We start from the raw sequence: 16,989 nt of genomic DNA, 5'->3' as shown, positions 1-16,989 counted from the left end.
GCAGTAGCTCTGATCAGCGCAGCACCGCCCAGACTATCCAAGCACAGAGCAGGTTGCTTTGACTTGGTCTAAGTCAGTGTGTATTGAAGCCTCCAAGACACTTTCGCTTTGGCCGCAGGCAGAACAGAGAGCTACCACAGCCTGGGCCCCTTTGCCCCTGCGGTCAGATAAGCCCTTTGACCTGGTCACTCAGTGTATTCCTTCTGACTACTCTTTGCCATATCGAGGTCAGAGGATGCTTCTGAATGGCTGCCCATCGCATCGTAGAGGTCCCGACTTGTGTCCATAAAATCTCCTTCTGCACTCTGTGCTTTGGCAGGAATCACAGCCACCGCTGCAGGACCCCTCTGCAACTTAACCATCCTTGCTCTGCAGCTTCGACCCAAAAGGAAGGGCCTGGAGCGGACGAAACACCGGACGCTGTCAGGACAAACAGGCGCGCGGCTGGTCCGGACTCTTTAGCGCCTAGGGCTGGCGCTGAAGCTTTGGAGTCGGGGAGGGAGCTAGAGCCGCCCTCCCCAGAAGCTCGCTGGGAGAGAATTAAAAACAAGACGTCCCGCCCCGTACCCGAAACTTTACGACAGTACTGTTTCGATCCCTCCCTCCGCTTCCTGACCCTAGAGGGTTAAATCAGGAGGGTACAAAGCCACCCCTTCCTCCTACTTCCCGCCCCCACCCCCACCCCCTTACCTTTAAAAAGTTAAAAAATGTCTGCAGTCGAAATCTCTTAAAGGGGCGGTGCTGGTGAACGAGTACTCTTGGCACGAGTCGCTGAGAAGGCTGGCTAGGGGCGTGAGTTCGCTCCACCAGCACCAAAACACAGAAGAAAAAAAAAAGAAAAAGAAAAAGAAAAAAGAAAGGGGGGGGGAAGGAAGGGAAAAAAAGGGGGGGGGAGAAGACAGACACACACTTTAGATAAGGACAATTAGTCACCAGCGAGACCCTGTAGGAAGAGAGGTTTAAATCAGAGGGTTTAATGAGGGTGCTCTGTGCCTTCCCTGAAGCCATGTCCTCCAGCAACTCCTGCCCCCCCTCGTGCCTAGCCCCGGTGGCTCTCTTCTTGGCTCTGTTGCTCCATCTCTTCCTTTCCTCCCAAGCTGGAGACAGGAGACCCTTGCCTGTAGACAGAGCTCCAGGTTTGAAGGAAAAGACCCTGATTCTGCTTGATGTGAGCACCAAGAACCCAGTCAGGACAGTCAATGAGAACTTCCTCTCTCTGCAGCTGGATCCGTCCATCATTCATGATGGCTGGCTCGATTTCTTAAGGTAAGGCAGGGGCTTCGATGGATCATTTTTTTTTTTTTAATAACAACCCTCACCCCTTCCTATCCCCCATTCCAAAGGGGGAAGAAGAAGAAGAAAATAAGTCAAGCGGATCTCTCAAACAGAAGAAAGGAGGTTTTCCTCCTCCTGGAATATTTGCTGTGAGGCTGTAACTGGTGATTGAGAAAAGCAGTGTTTTCTATTAAGATGCACATGTTTGCAATGCAGAAGGCATTTCAGAAACTTATCAGTTATGACTGAAAAAATGTTTTGCTTACATATATCCACAATTAGCCTCCCCATCTTCTTCTGAAAAAGAAACAAGAGGTTCAGGACAGTTACAAAAGCGAAGAAAAGGCTTCGAGCAACAAAGACCCTAGAGGAATGGGTGTGTGTGTGTGTGTGTGTGTGTGTGTGTGTGTGTGCGCGCACACGTCTGTGTCTGTGAGTGTTCAAGTGGGGATCGCATGAAAGTGGAATTTTCCACGGAAGAGTCGTTTCAGCAGTTGTCTCCCACTTCCAGACAAAACGAATTTTAACAGGGGCTTGAGCAGTGGGCAAATTGGGTCAGATTAAAATTTTTTATTTTACGTCCTCCGCTGTCGTCTCCAGACTTCAGGACTTTGTAAGACGCTTCTTTATAGACCGAATGGAGAGTCCCTCCTCCTTAAGTCTCCTGCGGTAACTGCATAGTTCAGTTTTTCTTTAAAGAAAAAAAAAAAAAAATCCTCGCTCCGGTCATAGCATATATAAGGAGAGCAGAACGGGTCCTAGAAAATACTCGGTGGATGTTTAGAAGTTTGAACCCGGCACTAGCGGATTAGTAAACCCGGAGGTTTGTGATCACGGATCCCCTTACTCTAGAGCTTGGAATCTAATTGGGCTCACCCTTTCCCTGGTTACCGTTAAGTAGTTAGGCAACCACGATCCCTTCTCATCAGGGACAGAGTTGCAGTGTAAAATAAGAAATAAATCATCTGCAATGTTGAATCCAAGTGTTGAGTCTTTAAAAATTCCCTCCAAATTGGAGCCTCAGCTGTTGGCTCTCGGTGAGAGCGCTGAGCGCTCTCATTCCCTCTTCTCCACCCTGAGGCCGCGTCCACCGCTCCTTTCCTGATTATCTTTCACTCCTTGCGAAATTCGAGGTTTGATTCTCAGCGTGCGCTTGCCTCTCAGCTCTCTGAATTATTCCAAGCCTCAGCCGGCTCAGTGGATGCCGCAGGTAGCAGGAGGCGCAACGTGGGGGCATTCCTTCCACGTGGAGCGAGCGCTGCCCAAAGACAGTGGCTGCCACCACCGCCTCCGCCTTCGCGGCCGTTTTGGGTCCTGCCCGCGCCTCCGCTGGGAGGGCGGGAACAGCTCTGCGCGGCCCGGCGTCCTTCTCGGAAGCTCTTCTGTGCAGCAGAACGCGTCTCAGAGCTTGTCCCCAGGTGGGGGGCGACAGGGGTTTGCCGAAATACACGCCCCACTTGCGTTGCACTTCTCCAGCTGCGCGAACTTCTTCAGGGTTCCTTTTTAAAAAACCATCCTGTTAGCGCCAGATGCTTGCCACAGAAAAGACTCTGGAAGGCGGCTTTGTGGGGGAGGGGGGAAGAAGCCGTGGCGGGGAGCATTTGCATTGGCTGTGCAGGCTTCCGGACGGACGGTTGTTGGAAATGCCGTTTCCGCGGGGCCTGACTGGCGTGGCCATCCCTGCCTGCCGTGGGCCCACGCGACGCCGGGATCGCGCCACGCTGGAACGCAGTTCTGGAGTCCTCTGCCATCCGACTGCTGGAGACCGCCACCACGCAGAAACTCTCCCAAAGCGGAGTCTCCGTTTTGTTTTCTCTCGTATCCACCCCCTTTATGATGCTCTCCTTTTGGATTTGGTTTTCAGAACCTGAACCACCAAAGCATTAAAAATAACAAGATCTGGAACTCAACAGCTAGACCCCTAAGCGTTAAGAGCAGCTCATTGCTTTTTCTCCACCCCTTCCCGAAGTAGCAGCGCTTGGCTCTTAAAAAACCTATTAATGGAAATCCTGAACCTCAAAGACGTAAGAAATGCTATTGTTCTGGTGCTCCTTGAGTTTCCTCCGTTGTGCAGGTTCTACATTTCGGCAAACCTCACTTCCCAGCGCTTGCAAACAGCTGCAAGTAGGAAGAGAAAAGATGGAGCCCATTAGGGGATGGAAAAGAAGATGTTACTTTTCTTGAGATCAGGCTGAAATATTTCAGGAGCAAAAGAGATCTTGCCTTTACTGTGCAAGGCCGGGCGTGAGGAGATTTCGCAGAAAGACAAGGATTTACCCCGGGAATCTCTTTCGCTCTGGGATTTGGGAGATGGATGTGGTTGCTATAAGGTAGTGGAAAAGGAAAATTAACTTTGGCATAACAAAAAAAATCTCCTTGACTTCAGGTGCTTGGTCTGAGAGAAAGAAGGCAGGGTGCACCTCCACGGATGTTGCGGTACACCTAGGACGCAGGAGGCAAATCCCAGTTTTCAGTGTAGAAGTTTGGCAAAAGTTAGAGCCCGGCGGTCCGCGCGCTGCACGTCTCCGCCAGGAGCGCTTTCCCGGCAGTGGCAGAGCCAGGCAACTGCGCCTTAGCCCTGTGTTCTCAAAAGTGTTTCCCTACCCCATGCACACTGTTAACAAACACAATCTAACCCTTTGGAAATAAGTACCTTTGGCGAGCAGCATCGGGGAGTCTGAGGGAGAGGGCTGCTGCCGGGATCCTAGCTGGCAGGGGCGCGGGGCGCACGCGAGACTCCGCGGAGCCACCAGGATCCCGCCGGGACAACCGGCTGGGGAGGACGCAGAGGTGAACACAGAGCCCCCTAACCCCAGCCAGGTGTCCATAGAGAGTGGGTGGAGGGCTTTGCTCGGTGCCCCGCGGCCTCTCGCCTTCCCCCGGGATCCTTTCCTCCTTCTTTCTCTACTCCTGCAGCTCCAAGCGTCTGGTGACCCTTGCTCGGGGACTTTCGCCTGCTTTTCTACGCTTCGGGGGCAAAAGAACCGACTTTCTGCAGTTCCAGAACCTGAGGAACCCTGCAAAAAGCCGCGGGGGCCCCGGTCCGGATTACTATCTCAAAAACTATGAGGATGGTGAGAAACTTGCTTCCCATTCTTGTGGGATGGAGAAAGTTTGGGGAGTGGGAGCCAGCATTCTGTGTGTGTGTGTGTGTGTGTGTGTGTGTGTGTGTGTGTGTGTGTGTGTGTGTGTGTTTGTTGGGGGGTTGTGTGTGTGTTTGGGGGGACAGATTTGGAGGAGAGCCTGGTAGAAGCCCTCCTCCCCGGAAAAGCTGGTAGCTGCGGGTGAGGGCACACTGGAGTGTGGAACTCCTGATGTGATTGCACACAGGGGGCTGGCGAGGTTGTCCTGCACCAACCCGGCTGCCAGCCTTCCGTGGCCGCCAACTGGTAGTCAAAACAGGCAGATTAGTCCTGTGCGGAGAAGATGCAGTGGGAAAATTCAAGCAGGTTCATAGGCTACTAACGGATCAGGCTTACGTTTTATTCCTAAAATTCTAGGGAAAAAAAAATACCTATTGTTTTTCTTATTTCTTGCTTCCCTGAGATGAAGATTTAGCTCTTTTTGAAAACCTACTCTTAAGTTTTCTGGAATAATCCCTTTTCTATTGGTCCCTTGTTAGAGAAGGTTTGAAAATCTCTATAGTTAGTTCTTCAGACTATTTAATCTCAGAGTCACATTTCTTTTTTTTGTTTGTTTGTTTGAAAATGGGGTTATAAATGCCAGCCTTCTTTTTCTGCCAAGATCAGATGAGTTAACTGTTGGGCTTTGAAAACTCCAAACCCTATTCCAGTGTGAGAGGCCAGTCTTTTTACGGTTGAACCGTCTCATTTTTACTAGGGAAAAAGTGAAAATGATATTTAAAAAATTATTTAAAGGGTTTGGCATTTATGAACTTTCTGTGCGGGTAGAGGGACATACCTTTTTTCAAATAGGGAAGATGGAAATTGGTGAGTCCTCAGCCTCTGAGGCTGTTTAGATTGGATAGAAGAAGCATTAGTGTCCATTCTTGGAGGGCTATCCTTGTCCTGCTGTTCCTTCTCATAAGTGAGCTACAGTTTTATTTTCAAAGAGTTCAGGGACAGTTTCTCAGAGTTTCCTGGATTTTGTTACATCTTGTCCTTATAAATCAACAAAACAGGGAAATGCTGTTGTATTTTTCTGGGACTTTCACTGAATGGAAATTCTGGAGAGATATTGAGATTCATTTCAAGGGTGGTTGAGGAACTTTTTTTAAGTGCCAGAATGGAGGAAGAGAGCAAGGCTGAGGATTCTTGAGTTAGAAATGTAATAGGACTTACTCTTTTATACCATTTGCCAAGGAGTTTAGGTGTTTAAGGCTACATCTTTCTAAAGGTAAATGTTATTGCCATAAAAATGTGGATTGGAAGTAGATTTTGCTGTGATTCAGCATAAAGTGGTGAAAGGTAAAAGATCCTGTACAGGAGCTCTGATGGTAATTTGACCCAGGGCCTTATAGCTCCTAGGGTCACTGTCAGGTCTGTAATCAGACACAAGAAGGGAGAATATTAATGGTTTTACTGATGAAACAGCTCTTCTATTAATCTATTTGAACTACTACTTTTTTAGTTTGTAGAAAAACTTGTAAGAGCCCCAGGTACTACTTGGGGAGGTGGGAGAGGGGAAAGGACCATTATAAGTTATAGGAATTGGCCTTTCCCTCCCAAACTTGTACCTAAGATTATATTACTGATTCATTGAGAATATGAGATCAGCTGAAAACGAAGGATACAATTCGTTTCCCTTTTGTAAAAGGAGAAAGTGGGCATCATGGGGAAAGAGAAATGGGCAAAAGGCTGTACCCCATACAACTTCATAGAATTAAAAAAGTCAAAATTGGAAAAGATCAGTCCTCCCACTTCAGGGGCCAGTGACAGGATCATTCCATATGGAATCCTTTTCTTGTTTTGTCCAACCTGATATTAAATATCTTTAGGAATGTAGTTTTCACCACTCCTGTGGGAGAGAGTTCTTCTGTCTCATAGTTTTTGCCAGCAAATTTATTCTGAAATTTCCCTTTATAAATATTACCCAAATATTTATGATTATTCCTCTTTGAATCTTTTCGATGTCTACCATCAAAATAATTTCTGTCCTTGGTGTGTCAGCTTCAAAAAAAAAAAAAAAGTTTCTTCATAGCTGTTTTTTTTTTTTTAATCTAGACTACCTGGATTTAATTCTTTTAAAACTTTCTTTAAAGTCAGTCCTTCCAGACACTAATCTGCTTTATTGCTCCTGGCAGAACTCCCTTTGATTTATGTCTCCTTGGTAATAAGATGCTCTGAACTATATCAGTATTTGAGGCCTTAGCAGAGTTAAAGAGAATGGGAATGCCCTATTTCTGCCCTTTGATGCTCACATATCCTTAAATCACCTTAAATCATATTATTGTCTTTATTGTTGCACGTTGCATTGCAGAATTCAAGGCAAAATTGTTTTTGGTATAGTCCCAGCAACTTTGCAAACATTATACTTCAGTGGTTACTTTCCAACCGGTGATAATTGTCATCATGAGCATCTTAAAATAATTAGGTCTTCTTAGTAAATTACCCTGTAATAGACACTTAGGGATAAGCACCTTATTAAAATAAAGATGTATTGACTTAAACATAATGTAGTATAAGATACACCTATTGGCACATTGTGAATGATACAGTGAAGAGAATATGGAACTTGAACTTAGAAAGCTGCATTGCAGGCCTGGCTTTATCACTTATATAATGTATAGCCCTCAGCTTGAAGCCTCTCTATAACATATGAATGACGTTATTACTTGCTGGGCATTGCTTCTGTGAAGGTAACATGTGCAAAATATTTTGTCAATTATAAGCAGTATATGAAGATTAAGAATTCTTTTATTAGTGTCAGTTTCAGAAAAATTAATATTTAAAGTGGGGTTATGAGTGAATCAGATTTGGTGAGAAAAGTTTATACAGAAGAAAGGTGATGGACTTAGGGAATTGTTTGAGAGGACTAAGAGAATATAGAAAGAATTGTCTTTAAGGAATGGAGGCAGAGAACATAGGGTGGCTTTTTTTGTGTATGTGGTAATGAGAGAAGAGACTAACTTTAGTTTTGCTATATAGTAATATTAAAATGAACTGAATAGTTCCAACTTCGGTAAAATACATTTTTCTGGTTAACTCATTCATACTGCTTCCTTGATGTTATTTTTTTGTTGTTATTTCCCCCTGAATTAATAGTGCAATTAACAAGTCATGTGGCTTTTATTTTCCAAATACTTTTTAAGCACTTTAATGCAACTGCATTTTCTAGTTCTAAAGCTACTGTTTATGTATCACTTAGGGAGCTTCTTTGGTTACTCCTTTAATGCAATTACCTATTCCACTCTATGCTTAGGCAACTTGAATTTCATAAAAACGTGGTGATGATGGAGGAATAAAAATAGGATTGTTCTTTATACCTTGGAATCTTACCCTTTGCCTGACTTCCTCTCTGTTCTCTGTGATGTTATGGTTTTCTTGCTTCCAACAAAGAAATCTTGGATTAGTCTTTTGTTCATAAGTTTATTTTGCTCCAGTCTACCCCTCTTTGTTACATATTCAGTGTGCTTTATTTGTATGCCTGTCTCTTTACTGCCATAACCACAACTTTAATGAAGATGTATACCATTTATTATGCACATCAAAACCCAGCTTAATATTTCTAAAATATATTTCTCATGTCAGTCTTTTGCTCAAAAACTTTGATTATTTTGGATTGCTTACAGAAAATGTTCAAACTCCTCAGCTTGGCATTCAGAGCCTTTTACATTTCAATTGCAGCTTATCATTTGTACTCTACGAAAAAAGCCCTTTTATTACAGTCCTACTTGATTTCGCTGTCTACTTAAAGCACTGTCTCAACCCCATACCTTTGTTCAGCCAGTATATCTCTACTTTGAATGCGTTTCTCTTGACTCTGTTCACATCTCACCCCCTATCCTACCCAATTCCTTAAGGTCTATTGCAAATGCCCCTTATTTTCACAAAGCCTTTCTCAAATAGGTCATTCCTTGATGATCTCTTTTTTCTCTGGACTGTTGTAGCTTTTACTCTATATGCTGTTCTTTTGGCCCTTTCTGCCTTGTTTTGCTTTCTAACTTTTCACATATACATATTTGTTTGTTTTACCTTTCCAACTAGAATGCACATTCTTTATAGGAAGGGATCATAGCTAACGATTGTATATCCCAAAATGTCTGTCATTATGTATGACATGTAGTAAAACTTCAGCAAATACTTTAGGTTAAGAAAACTGTTAAAGGCACTGGGAAAATGAGGTGACCAGTGAAGAAATGAATAAATACATACACAAAGATCCTATTCATTTTTCACCTTCAATGCATACTCCCATGAAGTCCATTCTTAATGCTTAGTTGAATAACATTCTTCATTATTTTAACCATGTATTCTTTATCTTTGGTCGTTGTCTTGGTTTCATACTATGCATTAAATCAACTTTAGCAACTGGTTTAAAGCTTTGCTCTAGACCCACACTATTTTTTTCTTTATTGTATCTGTCTTGTCTTTGCTTTTACTTTTGCTTTTCCTTGTTAGCCTTATGTAGTTTCTATGCCTAATTTTCCAATTCCTGATTTAATACTGCCTTTTCACAAATTTAAACGTTTTTATCTCTATCTCCTGATGATTTTTCTCTTTAGAGAGCTTCTGAAATCCTAAATGATGACTATGTGTACACTTTGTAAACTCTAAGGTACTAAACAACTATTAGTATTGTTCTCCTTTTTCCAGGAAGTTTTTCCAGTTGTTTAGTGGAGGTGAGGCAATTAATTCTTTTTCTTTCTGTTCCCATTCCATTAATCATAAAGACATATGACATAAGAGCAGCACAACTGCCAAAATACATATTTGCCTTGAACTTACCCACCTATCATTATCTCATTTTATTTCACATAAATGTTCCTTGAAATTCAATTACACTTAACAAGTATTTATTGATTATCTACTTTGTGTATAGTTTCATGCTAGACAAAGAATGGCAGAATATCAAATAAATAAAAGATACTGTCCCAAGTCACTGTTAGAACACAACAATAATAACTACTGTAGGCAAGATCCACCACTTAAATAAGTAGGCAAAACTTTAAGGTAAAACAGGATATTTGCATAGCCTCAAAGCATCTCTGTCATATTAATTAATTAATTATTGTGGTGGTTTTAGCATATATCTGCAAGTTCTTTGATATTTCTCCCTCTAGTAAGTGGAGATTGACTTCTTTCTTTTTGAGTGTGGACTGTATTTAACAACTTGCTTCTAAAGAGGCAAGTCTGTGAAGGGGAAAATGTTAACTTTACAGTGGAGAAACTGACATCATTTTAGCAAAGTGATCAAGGTTAACAGCAGATAAGTCATGTCGATATCATGGATTCATAACTCTCTGTAAATATGAGAAAACACTAGTCAAACACAAATTGAAGGACACTCTACAAAATACCTGACCTATACCCTTTAAAAGACACTGTCAGTTCCTGCTGTCAATCAACTAATAGCTTAGTAAGATAATATACTGATAAAACTGAAGAGTAACACAAAGACAATATAGAATGAAGTGCTAAGTGGAACATAACAGTTTGCCAGGGTATCACAGGAAAAGTAGAGATGAATACTTGCCTTAGGTGGGAGTTAGACTGGGCCTTTTAAAAGATGGGTAGATTTTGGAGAGGTAGAGATGAGAAGACATTTAACTCAAAGGAAAGAGCATAAAGCAAAGCCTGAATATGTGTTTGGATAGTGAGGAGACCACCCTGGCTTTATAGAAGGTACATGTTAGAAATTATCTTAGTTCTAGAACATGTCACGTTTTTTTAATAGAAGCCTATTTGCTTGTTTTTTGCTAATTCAAAAATGTTTGTAATTTTAAAAAATATAAAAATAAAGTACATGTTAGAAATTATATTAAGAAATGCTCATATTGCTAGAATTATGTCTAAATCAGGTTTTAAGAAGTTCTAATATATTTCTGTTAGCTCCAAAATATGTAATAAAGAGGAATAAGAAGGTACATGTGTGAGAGAAAAGGTTGGTTGGGTAAATACAGATCAGATTATGAGAATCTTGCATTTTTAGGAATAGTAAAACAAAATTGGCCCTATAGGAAAATAGAAGCCATTATAAGTTGTTTTACTCCATTGAAGAAGGGGAGGACACATTTTCAACATTTTCAACAATCACCCCACACATTCATGTACTTTATCTAGTGTGTTATAACTGCACTTGGTCAGGTTTGAGTTATGAAGCATGTTTGAAAGGTAATTTAAAATTGAATTATTAATTTGATTTTCTATTACAGGGTATATAAAATAAAGAAAAAGTTTTAGAATTTGCTTGATAATTTTTAGGTTACCCTTCCTTCCTTCATAGAGTAAAAATAGTCTTGTATTTTATAACATTCATTCATTCATGAATTTACTCATTGAGCAGACATCTAGTTCTAGGCCCCTGTTTGAAACAGAGGCTGAAAAATGAACAAGGCCCAGATACTATTGTCATATCATATGCTACTGACCTCTTGTCACTTCAGCAGCATTAGGCAAAAGCAGCTTTTAGAGATTTTTAGACCGAAGAAAAGCCTCTATTTCAGCTTCATTGTTTGGCATTTATTATTTGTCTGCTAGCAACGTTAGGAGGATTTGATACAATTTAATATTATATTAAAGGATGAATTTCTGTAATGTTTGAAATTTGGTATACAGGTCCTGAGTGCTGGCTGCAGCTCATTCTATCCCTATGAATTTGAATGTGGTATTTCACAATGATATAGTCATAATGTCATTTAGTCACAATTTAGTTATTGTAGAATAATAATAATGGGAAACTGAGACACAGAATGTTTATGTAGTTTCCTCAAGACCACCCAGCTAATGTGTTGTGAAACAGGTACTCAGTGACATCATTCATTAAACCTACAGGCTTAAATGGAGCCTCTGCTATGAGTTTCACAAGGAGACTTTGGTATTAGTCTCAGTTCTTCTACTAACTGTATGCCATTGGACAAATTGTTATCCCTCCTAAAGACTTTCTTATCTGTAAAATGAAGAAAGTCGACTACTTTGTCAACATGTGGCATCTAACTCTGTGATTCTGCGAGGTAAAGATTTCCTCGGACACATAAGACATGCAGGAAATAAAAGCAATGAAGACAAGATAGGATATTTTTAAAGGTTAAAGGATGTAGAACAAGCTGTAAGAGCTATAAGAATTCAGAGTAGGGGGTTAAGTGAGAGCTGGAGTAGTCAGGACAGGTGCTTAAGAGAAGGGGTCTTGACTTGGCCTTACGGGTGAATAATAACAATATCTACTATTAATATCTACTGTTGAGCAATTACTGTGTTTTACATATGTTATCTCTTTTAATTCTTAAATCAATCTGCTGAGAAACACTGTGTCTGTCTGTATGTGATGGGGGTGTGTGTGTGTGTGTGTGTGTGTGTGTGTGTGTGTGAAGAAACCGAGACTTGGAAAAGACTGACCCAGCGTCTTACAGATAAGTGGTTGGTATAACCATGATTAGAACCCAGTCCTGTCTTTTCTTCACAATGCTTTGATAAGAGAGGGATCCAATCTTTGATTCATTCATTATTTCATTTTTTTATTCATTCATCTGTTTGGCACTCGAAAGCCCTATACTAAGCATTGTGGAGCATTAAAATAAATGTGTGCCATAGGCCTTCTCTTGAGGGACACAAAATAATTGTTAGGTAAAACAATGAAAGAATAATCACAGAGATACATGAACAATTGAAAGAGATTGTTACACTTTATGACATATTGAAGGAAAGGGACAATTGATCCAATGTGAGATAGTTTCTTTGGAAGGAGATATATTTTAGAAGCAGATGTACCGAAGAGCGTAATGGAAATGAATCAACAATGTTATCGATGTAAAGGAAATGGCAGGAAAAACATAAAAATAAGAATATTTGAAAAGGTTGTTAGAAAGTTACCATCAAATTGTTGAGCAATTTTAGAGTTACTTTATTTTTTATTTATAGACTGGAATCATACTCTGCCTTATTCTTTTTTCGAGTTCTAGGCACAGTGAAATCTTGTGATGGGTAAAGGGAACTGATAAGGGTGAGGTTTTAAGAAAACTCTTCATCTCTTCCTTCCTTATCTTTCTCTTTGAACTGAGATTTTGTTAAATTTAAGTAGATGACACTTTTATAGCCACTTAAAATGAAGGAACCAAGGAGCAAAGAGGTTATGTATTCTACACAAAGTCTCAGAGGTTATTTAAGTAACTGTACTGGTGAGTGGCAGTACTGTGGTTGGATCCAGGACAGTCTCAGTCCAAAGATGGTGATTTTCACCACCCCCATGTTAACAGAACAGTGCAATGTTCCTCATTCTTTTACCAAGACAGCTTCAAAAGTTTTTTTCTCTAGGGGTTTATATTAGCTTGAGTCTGATTTGAGTTTAAGAATGGGACTAAATGAAAATCACTGTTGTTTCCCTTCTGGCTGTTTCCATCTGGTTTGGGCACTCATTACCTCACACCTATTCTGTAGCCTCTCTCAGGGAACTGGGTTTCCTGTTTCCAGCCTCTCTTCATTCTGCTGCCTGATTAATTTTTTTGAAGCTCCATTGTCCTCCAGTCACTGCGCAGCTAGACACCTTCAGGGACATTCCCTGTTCACTACCTCAAGTCCTCTTTATTCTCCAGCTTTCCAAGGCCCTCTAGCTTCCTGTAGCTTCCTGTCACAAGGCTCCTACTCTCTGCCATTCTCTTACTCTCTAACCCTTTGGATCCCCATTCCATCATGTTTGTCTACTTTCTATCCATTTTTGAATTCTTCCTCTTCCAAAGCCGTGCTCAAAATGGTTCTCCTTCTCTATGAATTCTTTACTATCTCAGCTCAAAGTGATTTCATTCATTCATTCATTCATTCATTCATCCATTTATTCATTAAACATTTATTGAGCCTGAATTTCTAAGGCACTTATTGTCTAAAAACCATTTCTTTGACTATTTTCTTATTCTGCATTATTTTCTTAGGTATCTTTTTGTATGTGTTCATGTAGACTTGGCTCTACCCCTAGACTATAGGTTACTGTGAGTAGTGAATATCACTTCTGTTGTTTCTGCAACATCTAGTAGAGTGACTTTTGCATAGTAGCTCTTCAGTAAATACTTGTTGACTATTTGCCATTTATTTGGTAGCTTAATATGCTAAAAGGAATAACCTCTATTTCATTAATTGTTTCTGCTTTTTTAATTTATGTGATATTTCTAGTTATCGCTTAACTTTTTAATTCATATTTTTACTTTTAAAGATATGCATCTCATTTATTTTATTAATTACCAATGTAATACATGCTCATTAATATAAATTCAATACTACGTATATCAAGTTACTTTGAATCACACTCCATACCACTTATAAAAGTTTGGCATGTATCTTTTTCGACCTTTTTCTGTGCATATAGATGTATATAACATCTTAAATATATAAGTGGGATCATATTGTTGTCCAACTTGCTTATTTAGATGACTGTTTAGTCAGTAATTATAGTTTGTTTTTCAGTGGCTAAAGAATAATCCATATGTGGGCGAGCTATAATTTAACCGTTCTCTCTTTCATCGGCACTTTTTAGGAAGCACCTCTCTGTTTGCTAATTGTCTACATTTTCTAACAAAACAGTGCCATAGTATCATATTTCTTTCTCCAAATTGGAACTTGATCTAAATTATTTATTTTCCCCTAACATCTTTTTAAATGCCCTTATCCATTTTAATCCTTTTAGCTATAATATATCCTTTGAGCAAATATCAAGAAAACAGCCAAACTGACCCTGTGCATCCAAATATGGTTTTCTTTATTAAAATAAGTGCTTTGTAAAGTTTTGGATACAGATGGAAAGTGACAGTAAAAGTATTTTGACTTTTTGTTCAAATAGCATATCAGTGTGTGATTTGAAAAAAACCCTAGTTGAGGATTTCTTGATTTTCTTTGAATGTCACTCATCTCTGTTAAAGCTGCTTTGTAAATTTGAATACTAGTCACCTGAGGAAAGAGATTTATAAAAAGACCTGGCACATGTTTTGTTAGAAGCAAACTAAAGAACGCATTAGGTAGTCATTTTCGAATAGCTCCCTAATCAGTCGTTTGTGGGAGAAGAATAATTACACTTTACATTTGTAATGTTCTTTAAAGATTATAAAAACTCCTCTGATTCTCACAGGAACCCTGTCTAGTCTTATTTTAAATTTTGGCATTTCCATTTTATAAATGAGAAAACAGACTCAAAGAAGTTGCTCAGAGTAGTATGGCTTTTAAGCGGCAGAGTTGGAATTAGAACTCAGTACTTCTGCCTTCAAGACTGACACTCCTAAATGAGGTACTGAGTTAATAATCCCTTCACTCCATTGCAGTGAACCGGGTGGATACTTGTGTTCTGTGGTGGTCGGGCCAATCTGAAACAGGTTCTCTGGGAGGCCATGTTTGTGAGAGGTCATGTTTGCTTGTAGGTGTGCTGGGGTCCAGTTTAGTCCCAGACTTTTGCATCTTTTTGAACCGTTCTTCACTGACAAACTCCTCAACAGGCTGCAGAATACCATTGCTGAGTCCTAACACCTGAATCCCAGACTCCCTTAAGACTGAACTCCAATTTTAGCTTGCGGTTAGAAGCATCCCAGAGAATGGCACAGAGGAGACTTTGAGAGCACTGTGTGGGATGTAAGTATCACTGAGGAGACTTCCAACAAAGAATTTAAAAGCCTTTTATATGCAGACATTCATTAACTGTCACATAAGTATCACTGAGGAGACTTCCAACAAAGAATTTAAAAGCCTTTTATATGCAGACATTCATTAACTGTCACAGTGCACCCAGTGAGAGAGAGGAGTCTTTTTCATTTACCATGGAAGAGGACCGCAGTGAGTAAGGAGTTGGAGAGAGAACATGAACTTTTTGGTGACATAGACACTGAACCATGCACACTTAAAAATGTAATCACCATTGAAATAAATTTTTGCATATCAATCAGTGCTCTGGTATGACTGATGTTTTCATCTGGGTGTTTACTTCCTTGCAATTGTTGAAAAGCCAGATTGTGGACTTATTTGCCTGGCCATTATGAATTCCCTCAGAAGAGTAGACTCAGGTTAAATCCAGCGAGATGTAGATTCAGAAGGAATAACGTACAGGCTAAGCTTAGCCAAGTTAAAATCCATAGGTGAAACTAAACACGTAACTTAAAACCATTAGAAAAATAAATGCTATTGTTTCATAGAACATTTCTAGAAGCAAATGAATGACACCCAGTCCAAAGGTCAGGATTTTCAACAACTTGCAGCAGAAAACTTACACTTATTAAATGTCTTCACTAGGGGCTTTTGTGTTAGTGGATGACTGAGGTCTTTTGTTTCTTCTGTTTTCCTCATGGCAATGAAGTTGAAATTTAGCAAGCTTTCAAAATGAAATTTCTCATAGAAGTTATAACCACAGGTTTTAAGTTTTCATCACCTAAATGTGGAACAGAATGATTGAAAACTTGGGGGGAGGGGAAAAGAGCATTGAGGACACATGTGTGTATCAAGAATCAGTGTAAATCAGGAAGGTGTGGTAAGGGGGATTTCCTGTGTTACAAAACTGCTGAAATCATGCTCCCCCACCCTCCATCAATACATTCCAAATGAAGGTGCTGGCCTTTTTTGACACCTTGCAGAGATGGTTTGCCCCTTACCTGACACACTGTAGTTTCCTTGAAGCTTGAATCAACAGTTGGCTGCTTGGAAAAAATCATCTTGGGGATAATGTGTTCTTTGATTGTGTCCATTCTTTTGTGCCTCATGAGTTTTGCAGGTACTTACCTGTAGGAGGGGGCCAGACTAGTATGTGAGCCTGTTCTTTTTTATCCTTGCTGTAGGATAGTTCATTTCCAGATTTGCAGGTATGATAATAGTAACTACCAATTATTGAGCACCTATACATGCTAAGTACTGGACCAAAAGCTTTTCAAAGGTGATCAGATTTTGTCATTACAACCTTCTGAGGCAGGTACTATTAATTGTCTCATTTGATAGAAGAAGGTTAGTCAGTGAGAGAGCTTTAAAAGATATTGGGTCTTAGGACAATTAAATCAATCTCTGGGTTAGAGCTAAGGCATTGCAAGTTTTAAAATCTCCCCAGGTATTTCTAAAGTGCACACCTCGTTAAGAACCTCCTGGTGAAGTGATTTGTCTAAGGTACGCCAGCTGGTCTGTTGTAGAGTTCAAATCTAGACATTCCGAATCTAAGCTCAAGCATAGATAACTCTGCTGTAGTGCTGTCTATACTTTAATGTGTATGTGAATCCCCTGGGGATCTAGTTAAAAATGAGATTCTGCACTTCTAACAAACTCCCAGGTCTTCCCCATGCTGCTGGTCTGGGGACCATAATTGAAGTAATAGGTTTTGCTACTGGATACTAATATTGGTATCTATTATAGTCAGAAGGGGGAAATGTTCACTGAAAGTCAGCAGCAAGATGGGGAGCTGGGACGGGCTTCTCATCCACTTTACTTTTGTGATGATGATAGGGTATGGGCTGATTATATAAACTTCTTAGTGTGTTCCTAGGGCTAAATAACCTGTTGCAGATTATTTCCCTGTTCCTGAGAACACTTGGAACTTCAAGACTGTGGCTAAACTAGTAAAACTTCACTTGTTTAGGTGTTTTTGTCTCTT

At 40.4% G+C, this 16,989-nt stretch overlaps 1 protein-coding gene across 1 annotated transcript in view; it reads left to right on the top strand.

Annotated features, from left to right (window-relative positions):
- Nucleotides 1–904: 904 nt before the first annotated feature.
- LOC105304661 (inactive heparanase-2) overlaps nucleotides 905–16,989 on the top strand; it is a gene marked incomplete at its 3' end in the record, with an annotated part of 440,017 nt that continues 423,932 nt past the window's right edge. Inside the window, exons 1-2 of the mRNA XM_011378912.1 lie at nucleotides 905–1,266; nucleotides 4,192–4,349. Of these exons, the coding sequence (XP_011377214.1) occupies nucleotides 977–1,266; nucleotides 4,192–4,349 (448 nt within the window). The remainder of the gene's footprint in view (nucleotides 1,267–4,191; nucleotides 4,350–16,989) is intronic.

Source organism: Pteropus vampyrus, unplaced genomic scaffold (genome assembly GCF_000151845.1).
Source record: "Pteropus vampyrus isolate Shadow unplaced genomic scaffold, Pvam_2.0 Scaffold348, whole genome shotgun sequence".
Lineage (NCBI taxonomy): Eukaryota > Metazoa > Chordata > Mammalia > Chiroptera > Pteropodidae > Pteropus > Pteropus vampyrus.
The sequence above is the reverse complement of the archived record's forward strand: the minus strand, read 5'-3'. Positions and strand labels throughout refer to the sequence as shown.